Source organism: Botryllus schlosseri, chromosome 5, assembly GCF_051294905.1.
Source record: "Botryllus schlosseri isolate E-star chromosome 5, Bs_hap1, whole genome shotgun sequence".
NCBI classification, from domain to species: Eukaryota; Metazoa; Chordata; class Ascidiacea; order Stolidobranchia; family Styelidae; genus Botryllus; species Botryllus schlosseri.
Genome location: NC_137240.1, coordinates 21974308 through 22001292, shown reverse-complemented (window position 1 = coordinate 22001292; position 26985 = coordinate 21974308). Strand labels below are relative to the sequence as shown.

General features: G+C 39.7%; 1 protein-coding gene across 1 annotated transcript; it reads left to right on the top strand.

Annotated features, from left to right (window-relative positions):
- Nucleotides 1-562: 562 nt before the first annotated feature.
- LOC145439834 (membrane metallo-endopeptidase-like 1) lies at nucleotides 563-26862 on the top strand. The gene is made up of 20 exons (XM_080317470.1): nucleotides 563-710; nucleotides 770-898; nucleotides 959-991; nucleotides 1049-1210; nucleotides 2744-2824; nucleotides 3034-3251; nucleotides 3618-3746; nucleotides 3818-3871; nucleotides 5024-5117; nucleotides 8145-8304; nucleotides 8745-8834; nucleotides 8893-9025; nucleotides 9608-9700; nucleotides 14829-15022; nucleotides 16988-17141; nucleotides 21846-22001; nucleotides 24071-24136; nucleotides 24217-24318; nucleotides 26363-26439; nucleotides 26523-26862. The coding sequence occupies exons 2-20, from the start codon at nucleotides 823-825 to the stop codon at nucleotides 26629-26631; spliced, it is 2181 nt and encodes a 726-aa protein (XP_080173596.1). The 5' UTR covers nucleotides 563-710; nucleotides 770-822; the 3' UTR covers nucleotides 26632-26862.
- The last annotated feature ends 123 nt before the right edge of the window (nucleotides 26863-26985 follow it).

The window sequence follows — 26985 nt, the reverse complement described above, 5'->3', positions numbered from 1 at the left end:
ACTACAATAATATATTTATATTAGTCCATCGTGCTTTCAAGTTAAAATTCCTAAAAAGTGGTAACTTACCACAGTAATATCTGAAGTACAACTTCCTGAATTGTTTGTGGATATTCGCCACCGAATCACTCAAACGTGAGGAATTGCTTTTACGTGACGATTTCCTTGGAGATATAAACATAATGCGTCATGTTTTTAGTTAAGTCAGACTGGTATCCAGATCGATTTGCGTCGCAATCAGTCATTTCAAAGTATCGGACGTCGCATACGAATAAGTCGTATATATACCTCAGTTGTCAATCATCGGCTGGAACAGCTATACGGTTGTGAACTCACCAATCACATATTTCATTACAAAATCCCTCAGCAAGCGATCGCAGTGTATATAGCTGAAGTGGATTAGCGCAGTGTCTTGTATGATAATATCGCTAGTCAAGTTATACATAATTTGCATTTCTCTGGGGACAATATACGCTTATAGAATTTTCGCACAGCTGGATATATATATTTATATAAGAGAAGACTTTTGCTGCCACTAGTCAACATAGTAGCGTCGTAATTCTACTCAATCGGATGAGCTCCAGTTAAGTGCAATGTTGTATGTCATGAACTACGTAAACCTAAATACCACTGTAGCAAATACTAATAGATATGCAAGTATGGTTTAGAATTAGATGAAGTCAAGGCTAAAACTGCAAGAGTTAGAAAGGGTATGCTATATATATGCTATCAATGTAGCGTAACGCATAGTTCTACTTATTTCGGGAAGGTCAAGGTATAGGAGATTTGGGCCGGGAATAGCTTTTTGAAAAGGGAAGCGAAATGGAAGATATCATTCTTATCTTATCGCTTATGTTGATGTTCGCTGACTCGCAACTAATTTCAAGGCATAGCGACGGTGAGTTTTAATCGTACACCTTAATCAGGACCTACATTTCCTATTGGCTTTTCGTGTTAGGTGTCTGCAACAATGAGGGATGCATCAAGGCTGGTGAGTTGATGATGCTAAATCTGGTGAAGTTTTCTTAACGGCTACGATTTTTAAAAGCTCGAGAAATTCGTAGCGCAATGGATCTGACAGCGGATCCATGCAATGACTTTTACCAGTTTGCGTGCGGCGGTTGGACGCAACGTCATCAAATACCTCCCGATGCCTCTTATTTCAGTCAGTTCCACATAGCCCAGCATCGAATACAATTGCTATTGAAAGGTGAGGAACACAGGCGGAACATTAAATTTTACGTTTTTACCAGTTTCTTCAGTGCCACGAGTTCTAAGCTAATTAGAACAAGTTCCGTGCAACACTTACTGCATTGTAACGTGACAAGCGAAGTCTAAAGTAGACCATGAATGCTATGTTAAGACGCCATGTTGAAATACATGTTGCAACTCTTCTAACGAACTCAATATACCATTACATGTGTCATTTGTCTAATTAATATTTTGCATTTAAAAATGAGATATATAATGTATTGTCTTTGGCGGACCTACCGGGAACTTAACACGGTCAAGTCAGCGGACCGGCAGTTGAGAACCGTTGAATAGCCTACCACCACCCTTTTGCTATAAGTCTGCAACACATATCATCTGATTCTTATACTCTCTTATGGCAGAGCATAAAGTACAAGCTATAGTGTTGGGGTAAACTAACATAAATTCTTTGATATTAATATATCTTGTTCGCCTACGCCAGTGGTTCCCAACCGGGGAGGAATTCCCCCCTTGGGGGGAATTTTGCAATTTTTAGGGAGGAATTCCACTTTATAATTGTAACGGATTTCCCAAATTGTTCATGCCCGAACTGTCATGTAGTCAACCAGTTATATCCGAACGTATGCTCCTTTTGGCTGTTTTTTGTTTGCTGAAAGTATGTTCAAATGCTATTTGAAATCTCTTTTTCACATACGAATCCCCTCTCCCCATTTTTAAACTAGTTCAGATGTGCTGCAGTTCGCAAGACAATTTTGTAGGCAAGCGACGGCCTGTCAATCAAATATTTCCTAAGCGAGCAAATGTCGTGCCGATCTATCACAATAAAGCCTCTAGTGAAACAATTTATCTTATATTTTCAAGTCAACATTTTCAGACAGTGACAAAATATTCCAACGTCCAACGTTTTATATTCTCGAGTCATATGGCTTTGTTCGAGTCCTGCACAATGACTCGAGTCCAAGTCGAGTCAATACCCAGATTGTCTCGAGTCGAGTCGAGTCGTTTCCGTATTTTGAGAAAATGACTCGAGTCAAGTCGAGTCATCAGAAAATGGTGAATCGAGTCTGGTCAACCCTGCTATATATGAAAGTACCAATATTATTGGCCAAATGCATACGCAAACTTGAGAAAAAAATCGCGAGAGCAGTAAATTTATGGATACTGATTTTCAGGGCAGTTATATTAGCGATTGGTGCATGTTAAGCCGAAAGTACAAATGGAAGTGAGGGGGTCTGTTGAGTCATGCCTTCCAGCATTTGTTTAATTGGAACCAAGGCCATTATTTTTGGAGGTCTACGAAGTGTTATTACAGCACTGCTAGAAACAAACACCCGGCACCGCCCGTCTTATTCTCTCAGTCAACAGGTGTTTGCGCGGTAAAAATGACCTTTTTTAATCATCGGGGAGATTTATCCTAAGGGGGGAATTTTGGCTTAAATTTCGGCCAAGGGAGGCACGAGATGAAAAAGGTTGGGAACCACTGGCCTACGCTATCAATCACCGTTAAAGTACACATTTAAACGTTATTCAGAAATACTGGAAGAGACTAACGCACGGGACAGGGACTCAATACTGAAAGCAAAATCTTTCTACAAATCTTGCCTTGCCGAAAGTAAGCCATCAATTGATACCCTATTCACATAAATAATATAAGCTTACATGTATGAATTTTTTAGAATATAAAGTTGCGCGATAAATAGATTTAACTCACCAAGTATTTTTTATTCTTACGTGTCCTGCCTATACATGTGATCGCTCTCTGATTATGGTTTGTAAATGATGAAATAAGTTCAGTTACTCACAATTCAGCCAAATATTCAGATCTTGATCACGGATGGGAGTTCATACTGGAATTCATCAGAGAACTTGGTGGTTCACCCATCTTGGGAGTCAGCGACGCACATATGCTATTTAATGACGATGTTGAGTTCGATTGGGAGCGGTATTTGGGACATATTAAAATGCTGAACGATGCATCCCCTATTATCAAATTCGATATTACCGTTGATGACAGCAATTCAACCGCATTTGTTCCTTCGGTAAGTTTGAAAAACCTTCTCGTAATAAATGTTTTTTTTATCTAAACTCTAGGCTGCTCTATTTAAGAATAGTGTATTGTCACATATCCAAAGTACACGCAATAATTCTCATTGTTGATTATAATGAAATAACACTTTACGCTTTAATCTTTGTATACATGGGCGTGAAAGTTTTATCTCCCAGTGTCTGGTAATTTCAGTCGCAAAAGATATATGCATTGATTACCACATTGCACACGAAGTAAAGCTTTAATTACATTACTGTTGCAATAAGCATAACTCATTGTTCCTATACGATTATGCATGTCGCGTAAAGATTGATTGTCACACTGTGAGACATCGGCCATCATATACGTTCTTGCATAGATGGATCAGCCACAACTTCTCATGCCGTCGCCAGAATACTATACTTCTTCATCTCATGTAGACACACGTCAACAGTACAAGGATTTCTTGGTGGAATTTTATCTTGAACTAGTTAACGGGTTGAGACAGGTATGATGTTATTTTACATTTGGACGAATACACAAGAATGCATGCATATTACGCAAAACTTATTTAAACAGATTGGAAGCTCGTCGCCAACGACACTCGATGAAATTAGATCAGCAGTAGAACAGGTATGGAAATATGTTAATTAATGGGAAGAATGCTGGTGGCTAAAATGAACAATAATTGAGCAACGACGAAACTTTGTTTTCGATTAGGAAAATGTAGTCAGTTAGAAGTCTGGCAATATTCGGCCTGACTATTCAATATGGGGATGGAAATCTCGCACGGTAAGCGCCTGTGTCTAAAATTATTCTGACTTATTTGGAATATTTGAATATATAGTCTTGGGCTAGTCAACTATATTTTAACCTAGGTGCAGTTACAAAAGTTTGATAATTTCCTTCGTTGTACCTCTCTGACAGCCTCACAAATGTGATACGATACAACTATTACACAAATACAGTAAAGCGGTATTGCAAAAGTAATATACGAAATGTGGTAATTTTGTGTAATTTGTTGCCAGTGGCGGAATTGACACTTTTTATTTCTTGCTAGTTCTCTATATTCTTGCTTCAAGGCAGTGAGGCGAAGGGGAAATTTTCTTGGTCACACAGAATAAAGGCCGTGGTCATCGTTGGCACTGAAGTAGAAGTATATGAAACGCCATAAATTTCTCCTCAGTTCCAACAAGCAGATACGCCTATATATATGTTAAATCAAGAATCAGAACATAAAGGTCTGAAGGTCCGAAAAGTAGTCAAGTACTCTCAATAAGTAAAATTGATCGAGGGTTAGAATACTTTTAGCAGGTAATGGGAGGTGGCTGCTTTCGAAATAAAACATTTATCTTCGAGGCTGTCACTGAGTGACAGGTGATTCCACAAATAGGTGCAATGTTCGACAATATATTCCTCTACTATGATACAGTCACTATATTTCATAAAATTGTGTGTACAAATTCATTGATAAAATTGTTGGAAACATATCCCACTATCTACGCCTACTTTTCAAAATACAAACTGTAAAATTAAGTAGTTTCGATTAAATAATTGAGTAAAACTGGAACTAACCTAACAACATAACTTCTTGAGTAGCTAAATAGCGACAGTGGTAGGCTAGACCTTCTTGTGTACCCAAATATAATAGCAGTATCTCTTAACTGGTCAGTGACCTCTTCAGACGATATCTTTGAGTTGCAGAGAAATATTCTTGGACTGCTTCGACTAGTCCGCTGACGTCGAACTTGTAAATCACTGCGATCTATCTATCGATCCATTCAGGTATTGGCGTTCGAAACAGACCTGTCGCAAATCATGTCATCAAAAGAGCAACGGATTGATATCCTGAAGAATTTCATGAAAACAACGATTGAAGGTAAAAAAGAGTCCCAAGACCTGTTCAGTCTCTTTGTATTTGTATTGTGCAATAATGAAATATGATATATCACCGGACGACCAGGCGAGATGAATTGGTTGTGTCGTGACTGATTATGACCTCATAGTTTATTGGTCTTACACGAGGCACCGGTCCGCGAATCTGCGGCTGAGAAACACTGTTCTACATTGTATTAATTCTACGTAACCTATAACTTATAGCAGCAAACAGATAGATGCATTATTGGTCACAACTAGGGATGGTGTGAACCTCTGAAAGGTTCAGGTTCGTGTGAACGCGAACCTTTTTGAAAGGTTCTGTGTGAACGCGAACGTGAACCTCATGACGTCATGTGACGTCATATTACTAATTCCAACCCTACATTTCAGTGATGAGATGTATATTAATGTACGCGATACCTAGCGACGACTCGGGCCACATAATGCCACAATGCTGAAGTATATAATGACTTTTAAAACGTCGGTAAATGTATCGACTGGAGCAATCAAATGATATAATAATCCCATAAAATCAATTTCTTCCATCGCCTTGCTAACAATCTCGACGAGGACTTGCAAGGGAATATAAGCTTACGTCTTAACGGTCTAGGCCAGACCGACCAATGTATTCGGTGTCTGAGTGTTGCTACGTTGATGTTGAGCAGAGTGTAAATCGGGTTTTACTCCATTAACAAGTTATACAGCAGTAGCCAACAACCAAATCGCACGGATTAGGTTTTTATGATACAATAAACATATGAAATCGAGATCGACACCGCACCCATGCTAGATTTTTTTACATCAGACGATATCAATTCCATTGATTGATTGAATAAGCATCATTCGCTGACTCACTACAGGTAGCGTATTTCGCTCTTGATGTTGTGTGATTGCGGGTCAAGCTCACAGCAGAGAGTCACTAAATATTCACAAACAGAAAGCTGGATATTTCGAGAAAACTTTTGTAACAAATCAGGTAAAATTATAGGGATTGTCAAAGTGCAAGCTCGTTTAGTGTTGATTTTTATGGTATACCAGCGCCTTGCGTAGAGTGGCCCGCAATTAAAATGCAATAAGATTAAACCAAAGATGTTATGATAACGTGAAAATTGTAAAATATGAAAAAGGTACGCAGTGCAGAACCTCCTAAGGTTCGTTTGTGAACGTGAACCTCTAAATTTCCGAGGTTCACACACAGAACGCGAACGTGAACCTCTCGTTCACACCATCCCTAGTCACAACACAGTGGTGCTTATCTCCCTTTTAGGCATTGTGACCCACGACACAAATTTTATACTGTTCGTGGGTGTTTGCTTTTTATTTTATCGTGAACGTCTTTCAGTCTTTTCACAATCATTCTTCAGTCGCTCTCACTCCCAAGCGTCCCGATCGTAAAAGTCGTTGCTGCCGAATTGTAGCTCGCCTCACTTTAGGTCTAGGCTTTCCAATGCACTGCAGTGATTGTAGTAATTGTAGGTACAACTTATATAGCTGCAAACCCATAAAATCGTTATGCAAGTCGAGGTTAATTACGGTAATGGTGTTACAATGACAATAAGAGGTAGGCTAAATAAATAAATCAATTTAAATCTATTGTTTAAATCTAATCACGGATATATTGTTGTGATATTGCATTCCAAATGTATATGTCCCGAGTAAGTTCAACGAATCTCTGAGTTAGGTTGATATTCAGTCCGAGTGAGCAAATATCTCCTTTTCAGGAGGAACTTGTATTATGAGAGTATTTGAACAGCTTCTTGGAGTACAGTACTTCAATATACAATAGAATAGTATCATTTCAATATGAACACACGATTCTATTATGAGAGTGAACATCTTTAGCAGGTATCAAAATCTTGGAACAGACCGCGAAAACTTGAAAAACATTTGTGGATAAGTCTTGACACTCCTCCGAAACAATACAGATCATCAACTTTCAAAATTCTACAAGGCCTTTCTGTATAGTTGATCTTGACTTTATATCGTGTGGACAAGATACAATGCTGGACTACCTAGCCGATAAGTTGTTGCTTTATTTTCTAGACCAGTGCTTCTCAACCTTTTTGTCTTCGCGGACCCCCACCAGTTTTTGTTCAAATTTTGCTCAAATATCGTGCAACCGTGATCTGTCATGTACAAATATTACCTATAGGCTCTGGATAAACAGCAACAAGACAAAATTTGTTGTCAATCACATTACGATATAAAGTAGAAATTGGGCAAACTTGTATTATTTCAAAGCGAATTCGGCACCGGCATTTCCTGACATATGTGATAGTGCTTGAAAATCCACGCCTTTTATTATATAATAAAGAGTGCCGAAAATCCATTTCCCGAAAGATTGAAGGATGTGAATATAGTAATATCACGTAACGCTTCTGACGACAATTTTGCATCGCAAAATATATGGCACCATAATTAGGAAACAAATTTCGTAATGAACATATCATATCCAGCCTAGTCATTTATATCCAATAGCTCGTCTTGGAAGTTATTCTGAAATAGTGGTTATATGTGGACTAGCCTACATCACAGTAAAAATGGATTCTGCGGCGAAGTGTCAATCCCTTTATTGGTACAGATTAGCAAAGAACTCTTCAGGAATTTCTATTTCAAACGGCTGTTCCTTAATTAGTTGAGACTGACAACTTCAAATCCGAAATGGTTCTGGAATAATTTCAAAGCCACCGTAATTGACCTTACTACTACAACTTTTAATTTTTTTCTACAAACCACAACAAAACATCTCTAAACAGAAAGATGTTTGTATCATTAAGCTATTGGCAATTTGGTAATTAAAATGAGTTTGCACAGTAGGATATTTCATCTCAGATTGCCATTCTGTTGATGTGATTTTTGACGTTTTAGCAGTTATGAAGGGGAACTGCCTCGTTATTTCCCTAATGTCAAATCGGATTATCAGCCATTTTTCACATTTAGAGGTGTCGTGGACCCCCAGGGTTCCGTGCACCCCCAGTTGAGATCTGCTGTTCTGGACTGTGCAAATTATTCTGGCATATACTTTCAGAAACAAATCAAACTTTGTCGTCGGATTTCAATTGGTATGTGTACATTAACGCAGTGACGAGTAAGGTGGACATTCACCTGCCCGTTGAGAGCGAAATCGTCGTTTATGCTGAAGATTACCTCACTCGTCTACCAAGAGTATTGAAGACATATCCTTATTCGTAAGCTGTTGCTCTCATTCAAAAACTTATACACGAGTGCGAAACGAATATCCGCCATCGCTCTCACCTGGATGTGCACTATAGCTCTGAATGATGATATCTTACTTCGAAAAGCGCCAAAACTTCTTGTCATTGAGGAAAGCTGAATAACTACTTTCCTTATTGCATTCATTGAGTTTAATTTCAACTTCAAAAATTTTGTCCATCTAATCATGTGCATCATATCACCCGGATGCTTTAGATTTATCATAAAGGCCGTATATCACATCATGTCAAGTTTACAGTATCAAAATATCTAACCTTCTCATTGAAGCTGCATTTCGTGGTAAATTTATAGATTGATCATGCAAATACTCCAATACAATTCTTCTGGGTGGAACTATATCTGAATTTTATCAATGATTGGATTACCATTTCTTGCATGCATCACAATTCAACAGAGTAATTAAAGATTATGTTATCACATCAACGCTGGTATCGAGGATGAAATCCCTTCCGCCGCCACTCCGAAGAACAGAATTAAACTTCAGGTATGATCAGGGCTGATGCAAACGATACTCGTGAACCCCCAGTGTCAATTGCATTTAGAAAGGCAATAACGGGGGCCGAATCAGAGAGTATGCCTTGGAAGAAATGTGTGACAATCGTTTCGAAGTCGTTTGTGCTGCCACTCGCAGCGATGTACGTCGAGAAACATGTCCCTGAACAGAGCAAAGTAACGGTAAGTGCGGTAGCATGCAGAACTTTATAATATATAACGATAATATAGTATGATCACAGAATATCGAAATTTCTTGATAGTAACTAAATAACACAAACCGGATGCCGTAATTACATCATTGTTGACCTTTTTCCCTATCGACTGCATACAGGGCATTCAAAAATTAATAAACACCCTTTGATTTACTCCAAGTCTTCTCATGAAACTAATAAAGAATGTAGAGATATTTTTCACAAACAATGTCTGCCTCCTTCCATCAATGAGACAAACATGAAGTTAAGTTTTTATGCAATGAAAAGTACCCCAACATCTACTGTGATGAAGGTTATCCGTACTCACGCACGACATGAACAAATCTCTACTTGGGAATCAATCTTGTCTGAATTGCGAGGTGTGGCAGTGTCGTTTTCATTGATTCTGTTACAGATAAAAACAAATAATTTTTGTGGCACCCATAAAATCAATGTGAGACCACGGGTTCATGCTAATTACAAATTACAAATAGAAATTTCCATTCGTGTATGTTGTCGTAAGGGCGTGTTACTTATGTATTAGGCAAACAATTGACATTTTTTGCAACAGGTTACAGAAATGGTTAACAACATCCTCTTGTCTTTCAAACAAATGTTACGGGATGCCTCTTGGATGGATCACAGAACGAAAATGATGGCGTTGGTGAGGATCTCTAAGCATGTAGCAAAGTAATTGCACTATGTACCCTGCAGGTATCGTGAGATCGCTGTATGTGCCGTGTTCTGAAAACGACGCTCGGAATCACTATTGTTCAGACATCATGTGTACATATTACATATATACATACACTCCAAGTCACTAATGAATATATTTATATATATTTATTTTTATCAAATCAGTGTTTCTCAACCCGAGCTTCGCAGATCATATTTTCAGAGAATCAGCGAAACCTCTAAGTTTACAATACGAATGATGATTTGATTTCATGCTCAGGTTAATCAGCAAGTCATAGATCTCTACGCAATCACAAGCAGAAGTACTGATTACCAAGACACGTCAAAGCTACTTCAAGTGAAAGTAGAAAACGAAGGTCTTAGAAGTATGTGCAATTATGCGGTTTCGAAAAGTTAATCTGATTCTGTGTTCGCATACTTTTAACAGTCAATCAAAGGTGGCTATTTTTGAACTCACAAGATGCATCTTCGCGAGTAACGCAGATGAGTAATAACATTATGCAAGTGAAATTTTTGGAAATATATTCCGGAACCGTGATACAGGGGCCATTTCGCCCAGTTGCTGTGAACAGTGAACACTTCTCCGCTGAACGTGGTGCAATCTCGGAGTCGACCTCGGTCGGACTCGAGCCCGCAACCCATTGGTGTTGCAGCTGTGGATAGTACCACTACGCTATCACTCCACATTCACAGTTGCATTCATAAGACTTTCTGAAGTATGTTCCTAATATGGTCCGTGGGACTCCATTTTCTCCTGTTATGAAAATCACCACTATTGTCTGGACGTGGTAGTGGACATGATATGTTCATTTGAAAATATGTTTCTCAGATTTGTCGGTTGGCCCATGACATATTCATACTAGGCATTTCGTGTTATTATTCGTTCACTTCCACATATCTTTGAGCAAGTTGATTTTCGACTCCCGCTCATATGAAATCAGACTCGCAGATGTCTAGAACATGGCAAAATAATTCAATACTTTTTTCTACGGCATGCATCTGAAGAAATCAAATTGAGTGATTTGACTTATGCTTTGAAACAATAAAAGTATAAAAAATGTCGCATAATATACTTTCATTTTCAATCTTACTCCGACTGACAGTTTAATGGTTATATTTGCACAAGACAGATGCTGCTTGGACGATAATTAAGCTAAACATGAACAAAAACTAGATGGGGTTTGAGGGTGGGTGGGGTTTGTTTGTTTGTTTTGGGGTATTCATGGTGTTTGTCGACTACTATGGTCATTTACACCAGGCCGATATTCTTCTTATTTTCCGTAACTGCCGACTTATAGCACGGCCCACCTCTAGGCTTTTGTTAGACACCGCTGACGCGAATGAGGTGGCGAGGAGGAGCCTAGGTAAACCTCCAACACTTAGGTATCGGAATTAGGAAGTCGACCTCGGTCGGACTCGAACCCGCACCCATTGGTGTTGCAGCCGCGGATTATACCACTGCGCTATCTCGCCACGGGTGGGTGGGGTGATTGAGTAATAGGGTGAAGTGAAAAATGAAAATTTTTTAATTTCAAAAAAGGGTCTTGATATGTGGTGCCAAATAGTAAACAAATAAATTCTATCATAATTTTGGGTTCGTACACCCTCTAGTGGTCGTGCAATTTCACCGAACGAGCCAAAAACAGCTAATTTTGCCATATCTTGATCATCACTTACACTAGAAAGTCAGTTTTGGGCTTAAAAGATGCAGAAGCAACATGTTTCTATCTCACTTCCATAGAACTTACTCCTAAAAATGAACAGAAAAAAAGTTACAAGCAAATCTCTGATTTTATAGGTAAAATTAAGCACTGAAGCAGTGGGTAGGATGTCAAAAGCGTGTAGTGATTGATCTTATGACTGAGCAACATACCCTATCAATTAGAACCACTTTTCAAAACTTCCTCAAACAAATGAAACCCCCTCCTAGCATAAATAGGGCTCGGGCATCGAATAGAGACTGCTAAAATTGTATTTAGAACAGCGTCCATTGGTAGTGCAGCGTCACGACATCGGTAAGTTTATAACAACGGCTATCATGAGATTTCTTACCAAAATGCTGTGGTAGGGTTTGTATCATATTTGTCACAAAGCTCCTGAATGAAAGCACAAAAATTGAAAATACACATTCAAAACACAAACATCAATTCTATACTGGAAACAGATAATTTTTGTAGCAGTATCACATGAGTATCGGTGTTTACGAACATTAAAATCATGTTTAGTATTGAAAGATTTCATCTGCTTTCAAGACTTCAGTTTTTGTCGGATGAAGCTATCTCTACGTTCAAATCCTGAAACATGGGTAGACGCTTCAGTAACCACGTTTTAATGTCTTTCCACTGCCTGGTTGTGGCAAGGATGACTGAGCCTTAATGGTGATGATCTTAGGTTTTCCACTTCGACATCTGACAAGGTCTTGATTGCTGCGTCTTTTCAATATTTTTGTGGTTTAAGTTGACAATTTGGTGGAAAGATTAAGCCTTGATGTTGATAACTGGAATTTGGAAGAAACTGATGCTCAATGTCGCTGTTTTCAGGTTTACTGTCATTTATATATCTTCCTTCAAATTCATAATTGGAATTTGGTATGGTGTGGTTGTTCTGCGCATAGCTGTAATCTTGTTAACTGTAAGTCTTCGGACGTTTCCCTCCTCGTCACCAAAGCATTCCCAGCAAACATTTTCTGGATGTTCAAAATGAGCATTTCTTCGTAGCAAAGATAGTGCAAGATAGTGAATTCGGGTATCAGTCAGCTTTGTGACACGGGAAACTATATTGTGGAAATTTTTAGCACCATCTACAATGGAATTGTGCATTTTTATTTCAAACCATAACGGAAAATAGACCTCCATGCAGAATTGAGCATGACAGTTCAGATTTCTCGATGGACGACTCTGTCCCACATAGTACTTTAAAACTTGAGATGCGAGAGTCAACCATATTGAATGAACGACGAGCCCAGCCTCTACATATTGCAGATCTGGTTATAATTGACGACTTTGAAGGAGGATATATATATGAAACCAAACCCTAAGGCAGCAACATTGACACCAGCATCAGATTCTTCCAAATTCCAGTTATCAACATCAAGGCTTAATCTTTTCCACCAAATTGTCAACTTGAACCTCAAAAATATTGAACAGCCGCCTGCATCGCAATCAAGACCTTGTCTTATCACGAGCTGGGAAATCTATGATCATCACCATTAAGGCTCAGTCATCCCTGCCACAACCAGGCAGTGGAAAGACATGTGACTGTGGTGACATAAGCATCTGCTCAATGTTTCAGGATTTAAAAGTAGAGATAGCCTAATCTGACAAAAACTGATTTCTTGAAGGCAGATGAAATCTTTCAATACTAAACATGATTTTAATGTTTGTGCACACTGATACTCATATGATACTGCTACAAAAATTTTCTGTTTCCAGTATATAATTGATGTTTGTGTTTTGAATGTGTATTTTAAATTTTTGTGCTTTCATTCAGGAGCTTTGTGACAAATATGATACAAACCCTACCACAGCATTTTGGTAAGAAATCTCATGAGGACCGTTGTTATAAACTTACCGATATCGTGACGCTGCACCTCCAATGGACGCTGTTTTAAATACAGTTTTAGCAGTCTCTATTCGATGCCCGAGCCCTATTTATGCTTGGAGGGGTTTCATTTGTTTGAGCAAGTTTTGAAAAGTTATTATAATTGATAGGGTATGTTGCTCAGTCATGAGATCAATCACTACACGCTTTTGACATCCTACCCACTGCTTCAGTGCTTAATTTTACCTATTAAATCAGAAATTTGCTTGTAACTTTTTTTCTGTTCATTTTTAAGAGTGAGTTCTATGGAAGTGAGATAGAAACATGTTGCTTCTGCATCTTTTAAGCCCAAAACTGACTTTCTAGTGTAAGTGATGATCAAGATATAGCGAAATTAGCTGTTTTTGGCTCGTTCGGTGAAATTGCACGACCACTAGAACAGGGGTCACCAACACGCGGCCCGCGAGGTCATATTTTGCGGCTGCGACTTGATTCGAGATTTCGGAAGAAAGTTAAAAAAAACACTTTGAAATGTTGAAATTGACGTGCAATGGTAGAAACACTGCCAAGACCGAGACGCGTAGAAAACGGCTTAGGGTAGTAGTACTGAAACTTGGGGCTTAAAAGCAGCTGAAGGGGTCGCGAAGCTGCGGCCAACTGAAAAATTTTTCGCGCTATGCGCGATATACCTCGAATTCATAGTAATAGTTATTGTTCTGTGTATAATCCAGAATTCATATTATAGAATTCTCTCATGAACATTCGTAACCTTCCATGCCATCAAACTATCTGTTGGTATTACTAGCACGATGGATGCATTTTGTGATATGACGATAAGGGGGGAGGAGGCGCGCGCGTAATTTTTCAGTATCATAAAGGGGGACATGTCTAAAAAGGATTTAGAAGCACTGGCTTAGGACTTCCCCACACCATCTAGCTTTACGTGGAGGTCGTCTTTCCGCTAGTAACGTATCTCGCTAGCCCGCAAAAGCGTTTTCAGGTATCCTGCACAGCTCAGAGTTCAAAATAAAATGAAATTGATTACAGTGATCCTTTATTTTATTTTCAGTCCTTAAAATATCACTCCTTTTGTTTTCACTATACCTATCGCCTATGGTAGGTAGCACAGTGCGGTACTGACGTAGAGTTTTAAAACGTGGTTGACTACTTGATAACGATATGGAATTTATGCGGCCCGCGGCCGCTACAAAATTTGAAAAGTGGCCCGCGACCCGTTTTGAGTTGGTGACCCCTGCACTAGAGGGTGTACGAACCTAAAATTATGATAGAATTTATTTGTTTACTATTTGGCACCACATATCAAGACCTTTTTTTGAAATTCAAAAATTTTCATTTTTCACTCCACCCTATTGAGTAACAAAAAAGGGCCTGCGAAGACCAAAAGTTTTTGACTCTCTGCACTTAAAGAATATTAGCGGGGTTTGTACCTTTTTTCAGGGCAACGATGGTGGTCATGGTCATCAGATGGAAAATGGTTGATACCACTAATTAACATGTTTGAACTTACGCCCTGATACAATCCAACATTTCGACAGATTAAGGTTGAAGAAATGGGTATGCGCGTCGGGTACCCTCGCTACATCGTTGACCGGAACGATCCCAAGCTAGATCAACGTTACGAAGGTCTGAGGATAACTGGAGACCACTTCTTCAAAGACGATCTTGAACTCCAACAGTTTGATTTTCGAAAACTGTTGTTGAAAGTTAATCGAGCTTTGCAGGAGGATAGGTATATTGCATGATGTTTATAATCTTAAGAGCCCGACCGATATTGGATATTTTGGTCGATACCGATATTTAACGCCTTCACCGAAAATGCCGATATTCAAATAAGGTGGAATCTACCTCAAAAGGAGCATTTTCAAAACTTCAGGGCATTATTTCAACAGCTTTACAGCCATTGTCATACTAAACTAGAAAGGCTGCATCTGGACGCCTTGAAAGTGTAAGCTATATCGAATATAGCAGTGTTCGGGAACCTTTTTCGTCCGAAGAGCCATATTGGCCAAATTTTCCCCAGTTTAACTCCCAAAGAGCCGTACATGTCAATCAACTGTTACGTCACAATGGAAAACTCGTGACGTAGTGGTAGACATGGGATTTGTCGTGTGCGCCTCATTTTCTCTGCAAAAACTCGTACTAATCATGCTGGTAAACGTATTCGAGCATGCGAAATTTCATTTACAAGAACGTAGCTTCGTCGTGATGCTGCTTGTAAATGCGACAACCCATGATCACATGCGTAAGTGGACCCAAACATGATCAGTGATCACTACAGCAGTATATACCCAATGTGAGGTGTGATACATCAGTGACATGGGGTCAGGGGAGGCAAGCGAGGCAGTTCGTCACCTGTCGCCAGGATGAATGAACGAAAATTGTGAATATTTCAATTACTATTGGTATTTTCTATCGCTGTTAATGAATGACTGAATTTTGAACATTTCCCTCCAACAATGAGGCGGCTTGCATATTTATTATTCGAAAATGCAGCGCGATGTGATAGGTAAGGCACAGACGGGCCAAAATTGGCCATTGATACCGCAATTCATCGCAAATAGCTTAGAATTTATAATAACTGATGTGAGCTGAATGCAACTGTTGCACTGATTCCGAAAATCTAAATACTGATCGACTTGTCAATTCTCAAAGTTTCGGCGGGAACGTATAATGTTGCGCTACTCGCCTACATTTTATCGCTGGTATTAAAAAGCGACTTACCAACCAAGAACGTGTATAGCTATGACGTTGTGTGTAATTGTGAATGTCACTTCCGCGGCAGTTCATTTCGCGGCGTAGATCAGGAAGACGGTGCGTATATATGATAACTGCGTTGTTATTCATGGGCATGGGCATCGCCATGTCTGCTATTCTCTTTGATCAATCAACGTATCGTGCAATCCAAGATTTTTAGTAGGGTACATCGAATTCGCGAGTGATATTGGTCTCCGGCGCGACAGTGACTTAAATTTTGGGATTTTGAAAAGGGCTGCCCGAGCGCCTAACCCCGAAAACGGTACTGTCTTTACCTCTCAAAGACATGCTTATACGGTCACGAGAATAATTATTCTGGTCCTGATGAAAATTTACTAACAAGTCGCTGCAATATTGAGCAATTCATTAAAAAAATATATATTTGCCGATGAGCCTTATACCTCAAAGAGCCATATATGGCTCGCGAGCCATAGGTTCATGACCGCTGAAATATAGCAATATTCCCTGTCTAGCGGTAACGGATTATAGTTTTCTGACTTCCTACTATCATATTGTGACGTCACGAAAATTGAATTTGATAATGATTGTTCCGAACTCGGTGTCGATAAGATACGGTGTATTGGAACCATAACGATAACTCACCTTAAACCCCTACGTTATCCAAAACTGTATGTATTCCTATTGCCAGTCGTGCGGTTGCTTCTCGGTGCAACAGCAGATGTATGATATTTATGGCTCGTGTTCAAAATATCGAGTGATTTGAAGCAGCGAGTTTCAATACAGCGTCTGCCATTGTAGCGATTCAAATGATAGTTACGCTCGCTATTTAGCCCGGATTCTGGTATTTGTATTAGGCTTCTTAGAATACCATGGTAATAATATTCGGTTGTAAGGAATATATTACAATTGTAGCCTAATGATCACGTTAAGCTATATGGAAATGGGCTACCGCGTATATGAGCATTTTACCTCTGTTTAGCTGGAAGATCGGACCTGTCGACGTTGACGCTTTTTACGATAGAACTTCCAATACGCTGGTGTTTCCTGCCGGGATCATGCAACCACCTTTCTATGATCTTTCGAAGCCGTATTCGATGATATACGGAGCAATTGGAAACGCCATGGCACACGAAGTGAGTCTACACTGTCACTGATTGATAGGTATTGCAAATGCCTTAATTGGAATTTCCAAACTACTCTTTCATGACGAAACTGCTGAGAGGCGTTGTTATTCAGAGTTAGGCCTACTACTAATATATTTAACATCTATATTCTAGAATCTATAGATCTACAATGAATTGAAATAATGTTAACCGAATCGTACCTGTAAGCAATGCTATATGAAGCCCACCTGTACGCTGCAGTTTCAATTTAATATTGATTAATTTATTGGCCGATAAGTATGAGACATTGTATTATCTACATGTACACTATTGCGAAATCACCCTTTCCAACTTGGCCTTGGGTCGAACGCTGACGAGGAAAGCACCCCGCAGCTTTTTAAGACAGTGTCTTTGTATCACTGGGAGATAACGCTCCCATAACAACTGGCGAGATAGCGCAAGGATGTAATCCACAGCTACAACAACAATATGTTGTGGGTTTGAGTCCGATGGAGGTCGTCTTCACAGCTCCAAACTAAATGATGGAGGTTTATCCAGGTTCCTCATCTCCATTTCATCCGCTTGCGCGGTGTCTTACAAACAGCCTAGAGCAGGGGTGGGCAAACTTTTGAGCTCGCGGGCCGCATTCAACATCTGAATCCATTCGCGGGCCGCACTATATAAAATTGGGAATATAAACCAAAACGCAATATTGGTATTGCATTAAATAATAAGGACAAGGAGATAATATGTATGCTTATTTAAACCAATCCTAACATTGCTTTGGTGATGTCGTGGACGCGTGAGAAACAGTGGCGAGATTTCATAGGCAGGTCGACCTCAGTAACCAATTTGCCAAAACTATTGAGTTGAAAGTCGGTTGTCTCGATTCTTAGAACAGGATTGAAATTTATATCTCTGAGCAGCGATCTTTTCATTGATGTAGCAATTCCACTTTTGGATCAGCTCCAGGACACACAATGCTGATAGCATCAAAACCATGCTAGCTTCAAACACGCTTCTACTATGTGTATAGATAAAATTTAAATACCCTAATTCTACGCATACAGAAAACGAGTCTACCTAAGACACACGCGAATCGTTTTTTAAAACCACATCACTGAAATAATCAAAACTGGAGTGGCCAATCTGAAATTAAACTACTAACCCGAGTCAATCTCATTCAGGATTTCTGCGATGTTTAGCAGTTAAAATTTTCCAAACTGCATGGGCCTTGATATCGGGCTGTCGTCTCAGAAATTAAACAAAAAAATAATATAGGAAGTATCTACCTTAGAACAGTTGTTTTCAAACTTTTTAAGACACGCCCCTTTCCCTATGACGGAAAAAGAGTTCGCCACCCTTTATCGTCATAATACAAAATGCAACCAAGATGCTATCAAACCTAACGGATAGTTGGATGGCATGGAATTTTACGACTGTAGATGAGAGATTTTTAAATATGAAATTCAGAATAAATAAAGCGCAATAATTAGGATTGGGGTACAGATCGCGCGGAGCGCGAAAAAAATTCAGATGAGCTCAGCTTCGCGTCCCCATTCAGATGCTTTCCCTCCCCAAGGGGTTGCCTCCCCAGTTTGAGAACCACTGCCTTAGATTTATCATGGTGAAATATACTAAGAAAAAGTTTAATCAAGTCCCTGCAATAATTCGATTTTTTGTACGCATATTATCAATATTTTATTAAGTTTCCTTAGACTCTCGCGGGCCGCACAGAACAGTGTGGAGGGCCGCATGCGGCCCGCGGGCCGTAGTTTGCCCACCCCTGGCCTAGAGGCAGGGCGTGCTATAAGTCGTCAGTTACGGAATCAAAAATCTAAATAATATCGACCTGGTGTAAATGACCATTGTAGTCGACAAACTCCATGAATACCACAAATAACAACAACTCCCATAACAATAGACTTGGTTGCCAACAGTGTATGTTATTTTCCTCCCAATGGTCATTTTGTTTAAGTATTGATTCCTAACGTTAGGAACGCCTTCACAACTTCAGATTTAACTTCAGATTTAACACAAACCAGATTGAACCACTTCATCATTCTGATAGGAAATTAAAAAGCGGTATGGGGGCCCGCATATCCGGTTATCTGCGATAAGCACTGGCTATACGAAATTTTTTGTCTGACTTGACAAAACTATTAGAGTGTAGGTAGCAACGGACCGACTTCAAATACGATAGATTACAGGTGATATTGCCCTCCGCGTGTGTGAAAGATTTTCACAGTGGCGTCTAGCCAGCCCACATTACTTATACTTCGATGCAAATACAGGGTCGACACAATCCAAAAAGAGCAAGTCGCCATGTAAATTTTCTGCACTCTAGCCTTATAAAATAGTTCAATCACGCAGCACCGGACGCTCTAAGGCAGGGGTTCTCAACCCGCGGCCCGCAGACGTATATTTTGCGGCCCGCGACATCTTTCATTATACACGCAATTACAAATGACACGGTATTGTTACAAATTAATTTAGATACTTAGCTATTTTATCGCACCGTCTCTGTTTCGTTTGATTACTCATTCTTGAAGGCAGTGGTTTTCAAACTGGGGGCGCGCCCCCTTTGGGACGTGAAAGCATCTGAAGGGGCGTGAAGCTGCAGTCAACTGAGAGAAATCGCGCTGCACGCTGCCCGCAATTCATCCCCAATTCATAGTTATTTCTCTGTGTATAGTCCGAATTTCGTATTTGAGAATTCTCTAATCAACGGCCATAACCTTCCATGCCATCAAACTAGCCGTTTGAATTGCTAGCATTTTGGTTGCATTATGTTATATGAAGATAAGGGGGCACGAATTTTTCCCCATCAAAAAAGGCTGGGAGGGGGGGGGGCGGCGTGTGCAAAAAAGTTTGAGAACCACTGCTTTATTGTGTTCTCGTTTCATGATATATGCTCGACTTCAGATTGTTATTGTTTTGAATCGTCGTTGTTCGGCTGGACCCTGGTTCAAGAGAATTCCGCTACGTAGTAGGCCTACACCTTTAAAGACTGTTTGACTCGCTGCAAACGGTTGTTGAGATTGCCGACGACGTTTCAGACGCATCGTTTAAAATTACTTCGAATATCACTAAACCCAAGAAATCTGATATGGAAGGTGTAATTTCAACCGTAACATACTTTACGAATATTTGCGAATACTAGCGAAAAATATCAACTTGATAAAGGTGACTTCTGTAAATATTGGTGCAGGGTCCCAGGCATGGACGGAAAGGAGAAGGGTTGATTGGTTAGCTCAGAAATGGTCCCAAACATCAGACTTGTTCTCATATCACTCAGAGCTCAATGTGATAATGGCCTCTGTACGGCAAAAGTTATCGTCATTTTATACATGCTCGCCCACGCATTGGAACAGAGAGTTCGGCTCTCTGTTGGAAGAATTTGAAGTTTCATATACCGACTTGGCAACGAATGTAATGCACGCTCCATGAAGGATTTAACATGCCCCGCTAGAAGATACATATTCTCACAAGCAGCAGCTGCAAACTTACGAACGCTGTTCAGTGTCCATTATTGCTTTATAATGAATATAAAAATGTATAAATGCCCGTATACGACTGGAAAATAGGCTACAATAGCCTAAATTTAATAGTAGCCCATGAATACAATATAGGTAATATTGTTTGCTGCACGCAGCGTCTTTTGCTGTTAAAATGCGGCCCGTTATACAAGGGAAGTTGAGAACCCCTGCTCTAAGGCTTTAACAGAGCAAGTGGGTTCTTATGCAGAGGTCGGTTGTCCACGACTTCAGCGTGTCTATCTCTACCATTACTACCGAAACTGGGTTATTGCACAATTAGCGTCGGGCGAACGGAAGATTATCCGCTTATCGAGATAGTACAATGTAATGGAGGAAATGCGATGCAATGCACGATATACTCGGCAACACTGAAGAATGAATCGTGGCACTATAAAGGAGGGTGCCTACACTTGTGTTATGTGTGTTATGATAACAGCAGTACTGTTGCCGACCTAATTTCGTAATAACAAAATAGGAAAAGGTGTTCCGTCGCAGTTACACCACTTCATTCTTATTTGTCTTAATCTTTGGTAAATATTTTGCACCAATCGGATGAAGGTAGTCAGTACTGTATCATTTTCAGTGTTAAGAAATTTGAATTTGTCATGAAACTCCTTTCTAGGGAGGCACCACTCCCCAGTTGAGAATATATGGTCTATAGATGAGTGGTTCCCAACTTCTTTCGAGTCATCACCACCTTATCAATATCAATACAAATTTTCGCATCCCCCCATATATTGATGGGTCCGAAAAAGACGACGCACAATCGGGCAATATATTCACCTAACTCTGGTCGCTGGTGAATTTAATACAAATGAGGCCGTTTATCCGAGGTGGTGGGTGTGCTCGGAATACTGGTTTCCGAGTCTACTTTCCGTTGAGTTGGCCCTTACTCGCGTCACATGCAAAATAAGCCGCCTTGAAGTGTATTTTATTACCGTGTTAATTTTATATATATCACTGGACGTTCAAGCATTTTCATCCGTTATCGCCCCCCTCTGGTATTATATTGTTTCCAAAATCTCCCACTGTGGGGGATATCACCCACGTTGGGGGCCACTGGTTTAGACTAAACAGATTGCTGATGCGAGTTCAAAATCAAGGATAATGTTGTTCACGCGATGTATTTTGTGTTTTATTAAAGAAGTAGCTGACATATCATGTATTTAATATCAGTTTGATTCTCCGATTTCAGACTACGCACGGCTTCGACACGTCTGGTTCGAGGTACGATAAATTCGGCAATTTAAATAATTGGTGGTCAGACACATCTCGAGAACGATTCGAAGCTGCTACGAACTGCATGAAGAAACAGTATGACAACTTCTTTTACGATACAGCCGGCATGTTTGTGAGTAAATGTCAATAAGAATGACAGAACAACGCATGTATCTGGTGCCTGAATTTATTGTTCCAAGGTCTTCTTGCATATTTCGTGCGGTTGTGAACTTGGCTTTGCTAGACCTATTTTATAACAATCGAACATACTGATATCACTGGGCAACACAAATTTTGTTGACTTCTATCCGACAGTTGTTTGTGACTAACTTTTGGGTGCTGAATTGAAAAATAACTTCGGTTTTTCTCTATCACGTCAAGTTTGTGGGCTAGGTGCCCACTACATTGTCTCACAATCCACATAAAATTATCGCTTTTAATATTTTGTGTTTGTTGCGTCAAATGTTTCAAGAGCCACAAGCAAGCAAAAGTATCTCAATAGTCTTTAAATGGACATCAGTAATTCTCTATTTGGTTGAGTTAAACTGACATTGCTTCTGAAGAACAAATAAAGTGCGAGTTTTAGGGTACATATTTATCCTAATACCTCTTAATTTAGTGGATTATCTCGCTTGATACTCGAGCGGTAGTCAGTTAACATACGTAAGCTCCAATCTAATTTTGTATCTTTCCCTCACCCTCTCCTTGCTCATCGCTGACTACGACAATGTTTTCCGGGAAATTTGCGAGATGGCTCTGCCGAAATGCTTTGTATTTTGATGCTTGCATATGTTGCAGATAAATTCTCTGACGCTTCTAATATAGCTGAGCAATTTCGATACCATTCTATGTCCATGTATTCTCAAGCAATTTCACGACAACATTTTCAAATGATAAGCAAGTATTTCGTCCGAATCTGAGATTGACCCAATGAAATGGTAATCTGTGTTGAGTTGCGGAGTTTATGAACTAACAAATGTACTAGCCATAACTTTTGTAATGACAGGCCAGTAAAAGTCACAGCGAGGTTATAGACATTCACTTGCTTTTAATTGACAATTCTTTACCTGATATTTTCATTAGACCAAACTTTATGCATGGGCCGGAAAATAAATATTTCTCCCAATTAGTGGCTCTTATAAAATATAGCGATCAACGGATTGAAGGTCAAAGCTCGGAGGCCAGTTCCTCATCCCCTAGTGCTTTTTTGGAATGTTACACACACTTTAGGATAATGCTTGAGTTGGTAATGGACATTTGCCATTCATATCAGTATCATGCCAATGTCAGTATCGCGGCAATACACAAAGCTACCGAAAGTAGGCCTACGATGAAAGGGCTGTTTCTCCTGATCGAAAGTGAGATACCTTCTCTAACTTTCCAAGTAATCTTTTCTCACTTCTAAGGACGTTAAAAGCTCCGAAGATGTCTATTCCAAGTCCGAAAGCCTATGTCAGACCATTTACTTGAGTTGATGGACTATACTCCACTTTCCGAATCATCTTTAATTTCTAAATCTTCTTCACTACACCTGCTTTCTCTAAGGTAGTAATCGTCATCAAAATCTTTGAGCGTATAAGAGTTAAGTTACACTGGATCAGCTGAATGAGGCATTAGACGTATAGCTGACAGTAAATGAAATGTTTATTTTTCTTCCCATATCCTGAAGTTTGCATTAAGTCTGTGTCGAACATTTCCTTGGATGGACTAACGCATCGGCCTAGATCGCTACCAGTACCTTTTTGCCTAATAATTCAATTAACCCTCTTGGTATAAAACTTAGGATATGATCAAAGTGTTGATTTCTAAGGTATGGTAAAGCAATATGTGTCTATTCGTGAAAATTTGCATATTTCGGGCATCTGTTGTAGAGCTAAAAAACTAACTTCATAGAAGAAAACCTGCGACATTTTCGGAATCAGCATACCAAAATTAGCCTAAATACAGTGCAAAATCGAAGTCAACAAATTTTTCGTTCAAAATTGTTGCCCAGGGTATTAAATTCCGATAGCAGCGTTGCTACGGCTCGTCGTATAATCTTCGCGTCAGCATTGCTGTTTCGAAAGGTTAAGACTATAAATACGCGGAGACATGGACACGGAAAGGCCTAACCTACAAACATACCACGACACTATGACGGTTACACCATATAAGCTACATGATGATGAAGTTTATTGTCCTTACCAGCGATTTATCTTCAAGGTTAATGGAAACTCCACAATTGACGAAAATATAGCCGACAACGGAGGAATAAGCATTGCGTATCAGGTAGTATGAATTAATATTTTACATGCATTTTCATCATGTTGACCTGTATTCGAAATCAGTCGACATTTGTTCCATTCCAGGCGTATCAGTATTGGAAAGAATCGAATGAAGGTCGCGAATTTATTCTCCCTGGTTTGGAAATGTTTTCTTCGGATCAATTGTATTTTGTTTCGATGGCTCAGGTCAGTATTGTCAGCAGGCTATGTATGCCTATTTCGAGTACAAGCTTGATATGCGTGGTGATTTTATCAGGTCGGCAATAGAATGAATATGTCCAGGATCCATCCCTGCTTGAATTATTTTCAAATTCGTGGAATGAGACGAATACCATAAATACCGACAATATTGACATATTTTCTTGCTTTTGTCCATAATAACACTACTATGAATATGTAGAGTACCGTATTCCATCACGAATCTCAGTGTATATTAGGGTTGTCCATAATTTGGAAGATCTTACGAATCCTCCGTTGTAATGTCTTATTCTATAGATTATTGATAAAAAACGACACTGAGCCTGAAAGAAGCTCACAGGAAGGCCGTTAAGATTTCGTGCAAAGCGTTTGAAAGTAGCTACCGAAGAATGGGCGTGCCAATTACCATAGTACGGCAAGAAGACTGGCAATCACGAAACCACGGCTCTTGATTGGCTAATCGGCTATGATTCAATGACCACAACAGCAGCAGCTTGCTGCGTTGGTGATCGAGGAGTCTGCTACCGGCGGCGATTCTGAAAGCGCATTGTATGTAGGTTGACAGATAATGATTTAGGATTAATTCAGGGTATGTTGAGGTACGAAATACATGATGAACAGACAACAGCTGCTTCACAAAAACGTCTAAAGCATGATCGCTTCATTGTGAAGGGAACCGCCGTAGCCTCTATGCATTGTTTTCAACGGGGGAAAGCATAGGCTCTTATGCAAGTAGCGACGGATTCCTAGTTTCAGAAAGAATATATCATTATTGAATACAAATATACAGCTTAACAATGACACTATAATTTGTGTTATCTTAATGGGCTCAGGTTGTAGTACATAGTTGAAGTTTTGAAAGCTCTAAGAATCGGCTGAATCAGCGGGTTATGCTTGACACTTGTCAGATGCTTGCATCAAAATGTATTCACTTGCAAGTGTTGTCAAAGTCCTTGATGATGACGCAGAAAAGAGGTGTAAAAGTAAGCACATACTATGCTGAACAGGATATGTCAAAGTCCTTAATAATCGCGCAGAAAAGGGGTGTAAAGGTAAGCACAGGCAATGCTGCATAGTGCATAGCATGCAGCATAGTTTGTACATCATATCAAGCATAGTCTGTGCTTGCATTTAAACCTCGTTTCTGCGGCATCATTAGGGACTTTGAAAACACTTACAAGTGAATTCAATTTGCTGTGAACATCTGAAGGGTGCCAAGCCTAACCGTTTGATTCAGCAGATCCCTAAAGCATTCAAAACTTTAATTATGTACTACAACCTGAGCCCAATAAGATCACACAAATTATAGTGTCATTGTTAAGCGTTATCTTTGTATTCAATAATGATATAGCCTTTCTGAAACTAGGAATCCGTCGGTATTTGCATAAGCTCCTATGCTTTCCCTCGTTGAATACAAGGCATATAGGCTACGGCGGTTTCTTTCACAATAAAGCGATCATGCTTTAGACGTTTTTGTGAAGCAGCTGTTGTTTGTTCATCATGTATTTCGTACCTCAACATACCCTGAATCAATCCTAAATCATTATCTGTCAACCGACATAAAATGCGCTTTCAGAATCGCCGCCGGTAGCAGACTCCCTGATCACCTACGCAGCAAGCTGCTGCTGTTGTGGTCATTGAAGCATAGCCGATTAGCCAATCAAGAGCCGTGGTTTCGTGATTGCCAGTCTTCTTGCCGTTCTATGGTAATTGGCACGCCCATTCTTCGGTAGCTACTTTCAAACGCTTTACACGAAATCTTAACGGCCTTCCTGTGAGCTTCTTTCAGGCTCAGTGTCGTTTTTTATCAATAATCTATAGAATAAGACATTACAACGGAGGATTCGTAAGATTTTCCAAATTATGGACAACCCTAGTGTATATGTTAATTCGGCATGTGAAGAACGATGCGTTTTCGCAAAATGCTGTGATCATCACTCCGTGACTCCGTCCTAATTAGATGGCAGTGGACACTTACTTGTATATGAAAATACGAACTACTTTTTTTTTATATATATATTTAATCCTACAGACTTGGTGCAGCGTCGAGAGGCCCGCTTTCGCGAAGGAAATTATACAAAAGTATTCCCATTCGCCCCAAAAAATAAGGTAACACCCACAATACATCTATTTACACAGATGTATATAATGCGTAGCGTTCAGTACTTCACGATCCGTATCTCGACGTGCAGGGTTAAAGGCATGCTTACAAACTTTGAAGAATTTGGTGCCGCTTTTGGATGTCGAAGGGGTGTGGATATTCTCTATCCGCGAAGAGAGGAGACATGCCGTGTCTGGTAAAAAGACCGCCTCCGATGCCGGAAAAACTGACACTGTACCGCGGAGTGGCCTTATGTGAAAAGCAGTTATAAACATTTTATTTTTGTTATTTCGTTACAGTGTGAATTGTATTGTGAAAATTAGTGTCACTAAACAGTTAAAAGTCGGCAGTGTATGTTTTCAATCAGTTTTGGTACACAGGCAACAACGTAAATGAAAGATGATAATAAATATGGCCATGGCAAGACGGAATTATTGGAATTACTCGTTTGAAATGGAGAATATTCCAATTCGGTACACGCTCACTCCTCACTTATTCCGTGCAATGGTGACTGTTTTGATATTTCCTGCATATAGGCGTTAAATTCGACATGC